Genomic DNA, 10,860 nt, shown 5'->3' on the forward strand with positions numbered 1-10,860 from the left:
CTAACTACCTAAGCAAAGTCATTTTGGGTTTAACTCAAAGGATAAAGGATTAACACTTTGTTTGGATTGATGGAAATGGAGGGAAAGGAAGGAAAGGGAAATTGAGGGATAGATTATCTTTCATTTGGATAACACATGTGGAAGGAAGGGAATTTGAGGGGAGAGAAATGGAAGGATTAAATGTAAGAATTTGATCTCTCCAACAATGGAGAGATTTGGAAGGAAAACTCATATTTCTTCCCTCCCCTCCCTTTCTCTTCCCTCCCCTGCACCTCCCTCCCCTTCTTTTCTTTCCCATTTCTTTATCCAAACACACGCTAAATGATTTGAAAAAAAAGGGAACCAATTCACCAAACAATGAGCAAGGGGAATAAGGATTTTAAGTATTTTTCTCTTCCGTATATACAATCAACCAAATAACTAAGAATTCTAGGATGCAAAGGAGTCTAAGTCTTAGATCACGACTCTTACCACTTTGTTTGGATAACAAATAAGGAAGGAAAGCAAGGGGAGGGAAATAGGAGGAAGGGGAGGGAAATAGGAGGAAGGGAAGAGGAAAGAAAGGGAGGGGGAGGTGAATTCCAATTTCCCTCAAAATCTCTCTAATTTTGGAGGGATTATGTTTATTAAAGGGAGAGGGAAAATGGATCTCTCCCTCTCCTTTCCCTTCCTTCCCCCATTCCCTTACCTAAACAAGAGAGTTTGACCCCGAACGAACGAATATTAACCGGGATTATTCAAATAAAGAGAATCTGGCCGGAAAGCTCCCCCCGAGGGGTTAGGGGGAAACGGTCCGCTTAATAAGGGTGGGGGGGGGGGGGGTCACAGGGGGGGATTCCCCCACCGCACCTTCCATCTCTCTCAAAACCTTGATGTCTCAAATAAAAAAATCCACCTTCAACTTAAACTTTTTGACTTCAACGACTATGAGAATTTTTTGATACCGTATGGAGCCATCGTCAAGTATAGTTATAGCGCGAGAAGGTGTCTCAAGCTGGTAGGGGTTCACCACTTCCCGTCTTGAGTCTTTTCTCGTCCTCGTTAGAACACCCTCCCTTTCTCTTCCTTTCTTTTCCTTCCATTTCTTCTATCCAAACAAAGATTTAGTTGACAGAATTGCATTATGAAAATGAAAGAACAAGTCAATAAAAAACCAGAAGAAGAGGTGGCTTACAAGAAATAAGGAAATTTTGACAATTACCACCTTCTATTATGTCCATTTTAGCAATTACCACCTTGGTTTTTTTTTTTTTTTTTTTTTTTTTTTTTTGAAAATTATCACCTTCTATTTTCAAAAACATCAAAAGTTACCACCTTCTCCACCACATGATGTCATCTTGCCTATTTCCCTCCTATTTCCCCTTCCTCACTTCGATTCTCATCTCCCTTGTCTCTCTTCACCATTAATGGCAATCAATTCTTCCTCACCCACCTAATACAACCTGAAAATTTACTCCCTATTGTCACATCCTTTCTCTTCCTCATAATTCTTGGTCAAGATAGTTGCTAAATTGCCCAAAATTGTACCTTGTTCCAAGTGCAGTATCATAGTACAATTGGGTTGGAAATGTCATTGTTGAAGGGGGGACAAGCTAGGATTCTCAATAAGTTCACCAATTGAACACCCTCACCCCTAATTTGATTGCCAAACCCTAATTTCAACCAGGTAATAATTCACAATTTGTTGTCAATTAGCTCACCAATTGAACACCCTCACCCCTAATTTGATTCGCAAAATCCTAATTTCAACCCTAATTTTTTGTTAGTTTGATTCCCAAAATTACAATCATAAACCCTAAAACGCATTGAAAACCCCTAAATTTAAGAAATTAAGATGAACAACATATACCTTTCTTTTGGGAATCATTGTCATGTTGCAGCAACCACCAATAATTGTTCGTCAATTTGGATTTAGAGGAGTGAATTAAAGAGTTCTGATTTTTTTTGGGGGGGGAAAAAGTAAGGGGAGAGATGAGAATCGAAGAAATGGGAGGTAAATAGGAGGGGAAGGTAAAGGGTGGGGCCCACATGACGTCATGTGGTGGAGAAGGTGGTAACTTTTGATGTTTTTGAAAATAGAAGGTGGTAGTTTTCAAAAAAAAAAAAAAATACAAGGTGGTAATTGCTAAAATGGACATAATAGAAGGTGGTAATTGTCAAAATTTCCAAGAAATAATGTAGATGAAATGCTAGAAGACTAAGTCCCACAACATAAGCTAGTGCATACACCTCTTACTATAGCCATGCTTAATAAAATTTCCCTATTCATTTTGTAAAAAAAGTGGATGAATTGTATTCGTCAAACTTTGATTATTCCAAAATCCATCAAATATTACCTCAATTTAAGGCTTAAAGTAATTCACAAAATTATAGAAATTATGTGTATAGGTTCAGAGTCACTAAACAAATTTTTTGGGAATAATAGCATGATTCAAAATACCAATTACAAGGATTGATAAGTAACAATTTAGGTGTGTGCATGTTAAAAGAAATACTTTGATTTTAAAAGCGGTCGATTACATTACTAATTTGATTTATTTAACTAGAAAAGTAATCTTGCTTAATGTGATCAAACTTTCACGATAAGTTTGTTTTGGTATTTCGCACAATGGTGAAAAGGGGGGGGGGGGGATTTGATGTTGGGCAAGGGAATTGAATATGTGACCTTTCATATTAACATTAATTTTCTAATCACTAGACTATGCTTGAACATAATAATGTACTTTGTATTCTACATTTAATTAAATTTTAACTAATTTGAACCTTTTTTACATGTGTGTGGTGTAGGACACAAGGTAGCTCCGTCATTGACTAGTATAGCTAAAGTTAATAACTAAAAAACAATTAGAATTAATCAATTTTTTTGTAAACTAGCCTTCTGTCCCGTGCAATGCACGGGTTATTTATATGTATACAATATTAATTTTTATTTTATAACATATTTTTATTGGAAAATAAATAGTTTATAAAGGAGACAAATTAAAGGGGTGAAAATTAAATGTAATTGTAGAAGATATTAAGTTGAGGGAAAGTGAACCAAACAACATTCATACATGTATTGAATTAAAGCTAGTTTTTTTAAAAAAAAATATGAGAAAGGGGATTAATTAAATAAAATGTTAATGAGGTGACATATGGCATTGCATTGGTGAAAAATAAAGTGTACATGTGGCATGATGGGCATGATGGTTTGTGTTTTTAAATATTAGGTATAGATATTTACCTCTCATCAGACTCAAAGATTAAAAATGACCCCTAAATCTCTATACAGAGCATGCTTTTGGCACGAAAATTGAAGTTTTATTTTTATTTATAAAACGTTAGATGTAACAGTTTTTTTTTAAACGGAAAGTGTTAAATTGTGGTGAAATTTAAATTCTTTGTCTTTTTTAGTGGTATTTTATTTTTTTTTTTTTTATTTTTTTTGAGTGGTAATTTCAATAAGTAGGTTATTTGTGAATTATGGGTTGTAAAATACAAAATTTTCTTTAATTTATACTCTTATTATGATAACTAAGGACATGTTATCAAAACTTATTTCTAGTTCAATTCAATTTCTAAGTTTCCCCTCTCATAAAATATTCAGTTCAGTTCAGTAAATCAGAACCGACCCTAAAACATCACGAGGCCAAAAATTAGTTGATAGATAGAAGTGTTTATTTATTTATTTATTTATTTTCAGTTTTGGTTTTTTTTTTTTGAGTGGTAAAGTCAATAAGTAGGTTATTTGTGCATTGTGGGTTGTAAAATACAAAAATTTCTTTAATTTGTACTCTTATAATAATAACTAAGGGCATGTTCTCTTCAACTTATTTTCATTTCAGTTCAATTCAGTTTAGTTCTTGATTTTCTCCTCTCATAAAATATTCAGTTTAATTCAGTAAATCAAAACAGTCCCTAAACCATTACAAGACCAACAATTAGTTGATAGATAGAAGAGGTTTATTATTATTATTATTATTATTATTATTATTATTATTATTATTATTTTTAAATTTTGAAACCAGATAAAAGAGTTAGTAAAAAGTGATGTAGATAAAAAAAAATAGTAAAACTTTTGTGTAGAACGGACTCACCGTGAGTCCGTTCAAGGGTCCAGCCAAAAACGCCAAACCTTCTCATCAATGGTACGTTTTCTACCTCTCGCACTTCCTCGGCTTGTTTCGCACCTTTTTCTCTCTCCTCCGCCGCCGCAAACTCCCGGCGCACCACCTTCTCAACCACTCCATTGTAATCTTCTACTTGTTTCAGTGGCTCGAGTTTTTGCAATCGTTCTGGGTTTTGGCAATCATTTCTACTACCCTGGTTTCGTCGATTATTTATGGGTATGTACGATTTTGGACTGCGATTGGATTGCCTCTAATGCTTGTTCTGAATTGCGTCTTCTGAAAGGTGGGTGTAATGGGATTGACACTTATTGGGGGTTTAATTTGCTGGAGGAGAGAGAAAGTGGTAAACAATGGAAATGGAGAAGCGAGAAGAATATGGATTTTTAATTTCTGATATTAAAATTTAAAATTTAGATATTGATTTTAATGTCAGTTATAAAACTTTTAATGCTTGATATTAAACTTTTAATGTCAGATATTAAATTTTTAATGTTTTATATTAGAATGCTTGTCTGGTAGTAGATTAATATTCTTTAGGAATTAGAAAATTTTACTCATGAATAAGATTATTTTTATCAGTAATAAGACCAGGCCATTTTACTCAGGAATTAGAATATTATTGTCAGGTATAAGAATATTAGTGTCATGCATTAGAATATTATTTTCAGGTATTAAAATATTAGTGTCATGTATAAGAATATTACTGTCATATATTAGAATATTACTGTCATATATTAGAATATTAGTGTCATGTATAAGAATATTATTATCAAGTATTAGAATATTACTATCATGTATTAGAATATTATTGTCAGATATTAAAATATTATTGTCATGTATAAGAATATTATTGTCAGGTATTAGAATATTACTGTCATGTATTTGGTGTTGCGGGCCTCGCGATCGGTTTTAGTTAGCCCGCGCCTTTTTGTTGTACTTTTGAGCCTGGTCTCACACAAAACCTTTTGGAAAAAAATAAGGTAAATGTGTCAAAAGAGGAATTGAGACAAAGAGAGTAAAATCGAGTATATATTGTTACCAATAATACTGGTCTAAATCATGATTACTATCAGATTAATTAATCACTAACATCATCTACTCAAAAAGGTAATAAACAGCTAACATGCCACGCTCCAAGGCGCCTCTCTCTGTATCTGTCTTTCTCTCTCCTCTTAAAAAAAGCGAGCGAAAATCCCACTTTCCTTTTCACTTCACTTCCCATTCAAGCTTTCCATCTTCCCCCTTTTCTTCTCTTCATCTTCCCTTCTCCTCTTCATTTCCCCATCATTTCCTTTTCCCTTTCTTTACTCATCATTTCATCTTTCTTCCTACGCTAATCACCCCCAATTTCAATACCCAGAAAAAAATCCCAATTTAATCAGTCCATAAACTCCGATTTTTGATCAAAAATAATGGGGAATTGTTTCACAAAGCATAACAACAAGAAATGTCTAGTAGAAATTGCACCAGCAAATGATTTAGCTGGTGGGAAACCAACCCCACCAATTGTTTTTCTACATGGTGATCCAAATAACTCTGCTACTCTATACTTACGTTTCGCTCTTCTCTTCAAACCACTCACGCTTCGTTTCGTCCCTCGGGCCGAAACCGAAACCCCTGAGTTTACAGTCCGTTTCGATACGGATGAACCGGTTTCGGGACCGTCGGAGGTGATATTGGAGTACATTGAAACGAAGCTCCCTCGTCCTGCTCTGTTTAAACGAGAGAGGAATGGGGTGGTGGAAGGTGGTTGGGAAGAGGAGGATAAAACAGCGGCGTTTTGGGTGGTGGTGAGAATGGTTGTGCTTCAGCATAAGAGTATGAAGTGGCATTTGGAGAGGGTGGTGAGGTGGGGGTTGGATCTTTCGACACGTGGTGGAGTAGGAGCCGTTGATCCAAGTGTCGGGACCCCGAAAATGGAGGTGAGTAAGTTAGGGAAGAGTTATGGGAAGTTGCTTGAAGTATTGCTTGAGCATGCTCAGATGGAGGAGCGCATTCTTTTTCCTATTTTACAAGCTTCTGATCCAGGTCAATTTTTAATTTTAAATGTTATTTTAAATTAAGTTCTACAGTCGTTTTTTTAATTTGTCGTATTTTTTATACACCCCTGTACACGGTACATTCGTATGCCCTTGGGCCTTGGCCAATCGAGGAGAATGTCAAATTAGTTAAAATTGAGTGCGGGTCTATCGTGTGCCTAGTACAAATGTATTATTGATTTAGTGTGATATCACTGATATGGACGCCCCTTTAGAAAATGCCTTTTAATATTGAGATTACTTGAATATGTGGAAATTTTAAAAATATTTAAAAAAAAAAAAAAAAAAGTGGAAGGAGTGAATCAGCAAAAATTTATAAAAATGATGGTTTTGTTTTCCGTAGTAATGTTAACGTACTACCTTCGTTTCAAAGTATTTGCAAAGATTGACACAAGGTGTTGGGAGAAAATGTCCGATCATTGCAAAATATTCGAAACAGAGGTAGTATTTAAAATGGTAGTTGTTAGCATGACTCACAAAAAAGTAGTGTGAAAATCCGATACTTGTATGTATGTAAGTTGAGAAAGTTATTGTTCCACAATTTTAAGGTAATGCTATACACTAATTACACAACTATAATTTGAATCATGCACATGATACATCAACAGTTAGCTTAGTTTTTGCTCATTAAGAATACTGAGAATTTGTAGTTTGGATTCAGCTGTGTGATCCTGCGATGAGATGGTTTAGATTCTTAGTTTTAGCATGGGCTTTATTGCTATCGAGCTAAGTGGAATCAGTCAAATGAGTTGTGGGACCTATGGTGTGTAAAGTTTAGAGTTTTAAGTATAGGGAAAAATTCCCATTAGAATAACAGGTACAAGGAAGAGTGGTAGTAGGAGGGGGAGAAAAAGAATGACATAGAAGACATACGTTGCTATGTGTGCCTTTGAAAGCCTAATGACTTAAACTTTGAGCTATTTAATAGGAGGCTGCGCATTGAGTTGAAGCTGAAATCTACTATGCTCATTGTTGTTTTTCTAATCATGAACCTTTCGTGGTAATGGCATCTTGGGATTGCATATATATAATTATGTATATGGAGGATTTTAGTTTATGTATGGTTTAACTGACAAAGGCGTAACCAGATAAAGGGAGGGGGGGGGGGGGGGGGGGGGTGGAGAATTGGAGATTGGTTCTTAGCCAATAAATTAATTATAACCAATACACATGGTGCATTGGTGCTTCCGAAATTCCAATAAATATCCTAGTTTTTATTTCAACTTCTTTGGTTTGAATGAAGTTAGGATCTCTAGAGATTGCTTCGAGTATATTGATGGTGTGGCGTTGATGATTCTGTACTCAATTGGACATTTTGTGACTTATCTTGGCTTTTAGCTTGAGTATGGGTAAGATCGTAGGATCAAACATGAGTCTTACTAATCTCACCTTTACAGGCTTACTGAGCATGTTAACATTGTACCAAGTGACACATGTTCATAGAGAACTAGGTATATTACCGGAAACACAATGTAGTCTTTCATCTGGTGTAAAGTTGAATAGTGGGCTAATATGCTACCACCATTGCTAGATTTAACATTTGATGGTTTGCCTCCTGAGTGGATTTTTTTATTGAATTTCCGTGATAAATGAATTCAGCTTCTTTTGTAGCCGTTTTCTCTAAAATTTTTACTCTTAATGTGGATTTATCATTTATGACAGTGCTAAAACTTTTGCATATTAGTTGTTTGATCTGAGGCTGCAAGCAGCCTGCAACTGTGATAATGTACTACTATTTTCTATGAAAATTGATTTTTTACGCTCAATCCTTTTCTGTTGCTATCATTTTTACGACCCAGGTGGGTTAGTTGAAAGTTATGTATCCTTTCATATAAGTGCTGAAAATGGCACTATGGCTGTAAATTTGTGTGTTCCAGATTCTGAAAATGATATGTAGATAACAATGCAGGGGTATGTAGATGTGTGACTGAGGAACATGCAAGGGACCTGCCTGTAATGAATGGAATAAAAGAAGATATCAAATCCGTGGGAGTTCTGAATGTTGGTACATCTATCCATAGGGAGGCCTTGTGTAGCCTTACTGCTCGACTGCAAACATTGCAGGTATATTGTATGCAACACTGTCATTGAGTTTTGAATGAACTCGGATTTTTTTTTTTTTTTTATCAAATCAGTTTCTTTTGTTTAAGAGCTTCTGAATGAATCCTTGATAAATTTGACACAGTGTGATTTTCCATGATGTGCTTCATACTATTTGAGGAAGTATCTTTCTGGTTCTGGGCTATTAATCTTTTTGGCAATAACAGGAGAACTGCAGCCAACATTTTAATGAAGAAGAGAAAAATCTGTTACCACTGATGGAGGCAGCTGATTTGACCAAGCATCGTCAAAGAAAAATTGTTGAACAGAGTATTAATGTGATGCAAGGGACTCATACTCACTTATTCCGCTTTTTTATCGATGGCTTACTTCCTCATGAAGCGATGGAGTACTTGGATTTGGTGATGAGCTGCACTGACAAGGAAACAACAGCCTCCATGCTACATGTACTTGTCGAGTAAGTTCACCTTTTCTAATATTTCAAACAATGTCACTAGTTACTCATTTCATTACAAAAACTCTTTAGAATGGATGAACTTCATTAGAATAACTGAAGAGTTCAGCAGCATGGACCTTTTAAGCCACTAAAAATTAGAACCGAATGGATTAAAACTGCGTATTCATAGATAAGCCAGTATGCAGAGTTACTTGCACAGCTGGTAATGGAAGCAAAATAAATAAGATGCGAGTAGTAGCACAGTGGTTCTCTTTCCACATCAACTGTCCTATTTATGTTAATGAGTCTCACTTTCCCCTCCCATCCCACCCCTCCCTCGAAAGACAGAATATAAACACAAAAATACTTGTTAGTTGGCATTAATTTGTTTCATCTGATTCGAAAATTGATGTTACAAGCTGATGTTTCTAAAAGCAATTCCAGAGTTAGTTCCAGATGTCCTTGTTCACTATATTACTTTGAAATATAGCAATTAAATGTTGTCTTTACCAAAAAAGCTACTCCAATGCTTGATATGCTTCTTTCATTCCTTTCAGCTAGATTTTAAAAGAAGAGATTAAAGCTTTCCAACAACTCTCAATACAGATAGGACAGCACCAATGTGCACTTTCATTTCATATACAAAGTTAGGGACATCTTTACCAGGGTGTGTACGATTCGCGTTGGCTTTGTCAATAAAATACAAAGTGAATGGGAGGCCTTGAAGATCAGATTAGCTATATTCAGCATTAACATGGCTTTCTGAGTGTAAATATACAGAACGACTTTTTCTAGGAATCTCAAGTGACCCTTTTCAGTTTATATGGAAAAGAAAAGGATGTATTTTTTCTGTTTATGACGAATATCTTTAATCTCTGACAGTTCAATTGGATTGTAAAGTTTTACAGTGTGTTGTTATACAGGACTGTTATTTTCGAATATTGTTAGCCATGCGAGGGTTACTATTTCTATATTTGGAGAAAGTTTCATGCATTTTCTTATGTATATTAGTATATTACTGCTCTTTATGGTTTGTTTAATGTTCCCCTTCCAAGGCCGAAAATCCATACCTTTAAAGGCCGAAAACATATCCACCCAAATAAATACTTTAGCTTCAAATGATGGTTGTATACTTGTATGTTCCCCTAATTTACACTTCTTTAGTAGTTAACTCCTCTTCCGGAGTAAGCCCTTAAAATTACTGAACTTTAAGCTTAGAGTGCTTGGTGCAGCACCGGTACTGTTTTCCCTGTCTATTGATAGTTGTATGCCCCCCTCACTGTCGTAACCAAATTAGGCTCAGCTTAGCCCACCCATCTGCCTTCTTGTGTTAAGTCATCAGAAAAAGCTTGATGATTTAGCTTTAAATGAGAGCAGATGAAAATCGATCCAAGCATTTCTCCTACTTACTGATAGAAAACAGTTCTAAAACCAATACTCGATCCCCTTCCAAGGCCGAAAACCCATACCCTTCAATCAAACCATTGGAGAACTTGGACATGAAGCAGAGGAAAGACTCAAAGACAGACGTGAATGTGGTAACCATCCATTATAAGTCCCCTCGCATCGGGACCTCACTCACCTCAGTCATTGTCACTCGGAGCCACTCTGTAAACTAGCAACGGAAAGCAAGCAAGAGAGCATTTTCTAAGTTAGAGAGTCCAGGACCATTTTTTCAATGGAAGAAACACAAAAGTTAAGATTATTCTCTCTTATAATTGAAACCTAACTTAGCATTAGTCATTAGAAGAAATAAAAATAAGAAAATGTATCATCCACAAAAGAGTCTATATCTTAATGAGTTTGTATATAGTGACTCAAAGTTGCAACATAATCTACTACTCAATGGCCAAGCATTTCCAAAAATAATGTAGTTTATAATAATGTAGGTATTGACTTTAAGCTATTTTACACCTCCTTTGAAAAAGCAATTGTTCTAAATACATTAGCTAATATATAGTAATATAGTTGTTTTATTATCCAAGATATGGCTTAGTAATCATCCATCCAAAGTAGCAAACAGATAGAATAATAAGGTATATATATATATATTTAATGGCGGCCCATCCGCCCATAGCATCCTAAGAGAGTTTAGCTTTCCACCTATAAAAGTGAAAACATAGACAAAAAGAATAATAAGGTATAATTTTGTTTTGTGATTAGTTTCATGCACTACCCACTTCTGTTTCCTTTGCTTTATAATATAAGTGGATAA

At 35.2% G+C, this 10,860-nt stretch overlaps 1 protein-coding gene across 2 annotated transcripts; it reads left to right on the forward strand.

The window, feature by feature from the left end:
* The first annotated feature begins 5,368 nt into the window (after positions 1–5,368).
* On the forward strand, positions 5,369–9,584 carry LOC145605948 (uncharacterized). 2 transcript variants are annotated; one of them, XM_081662015.1, is made up of 4 exons: positions 5,369–6,137; positions 8,058–8,212; positions 8,416–8,666; positions 9,203–9,584. In XM_081662015.1, exons 1-4 carry the CDS (start codon positions 5,522–5,524, stop codon positions 9,204–9,206), a joined length of 1,026 nt encoding a protein of 341 aa, XP_081518141.1. In that variant the 5' UTR covers positions 5,369–5,521; the 3' UTR covers positions 9,207–9,584. The 2 variants fall into 2 exon arrangements, with proteins under 2 accessions (XP_081518141.1, XP_081518142.1); XM_081662016.1 differs by having other exon boundaries at positions 9,252–9,584.
* The last annotated feature ends 1,276 nt before the right edge of the window (positions 9,585–10,860 follow it).

The sequence above is a fragment of the Chenopodium album genome, chromosome 22 (assembly GCF_948465745.1).
Source record: "Chenopodium album chromosome 22, dcCheAlbu1.1, whole genome shotgun sequence".
Taxonomy (NCBI): domain Eukaryota; kingdom Viridiplantae; phylum Streptophyta; class Magnoliopsida; order Caryophyllales; family Amaranthaceae; genus Chenopodium; species Chenopodium album.

Coding starts and splice junctions, on each gene's coding strand:
- LOC145605948 (XM_081662015.1), top strand. CDS start 5,522: ATGGGGAATTGTTTCACAAAGCATAACAACAAGAAATGTCTAGTAGAA. Junction 6,138..8,057: donor TTTACAAGCTTCTGATCCAG/GTCAATTTTTAA, acceptor ATAACAATGCAG/GGGTATGTAGATGTGTGACT. Junction 8,213..8,415: donor CTCGACTGCAAACATTGCAG/GTATATTGTATG, acceptor TGGCAATAACAG/GAGAACTGCAGCCAACATTT.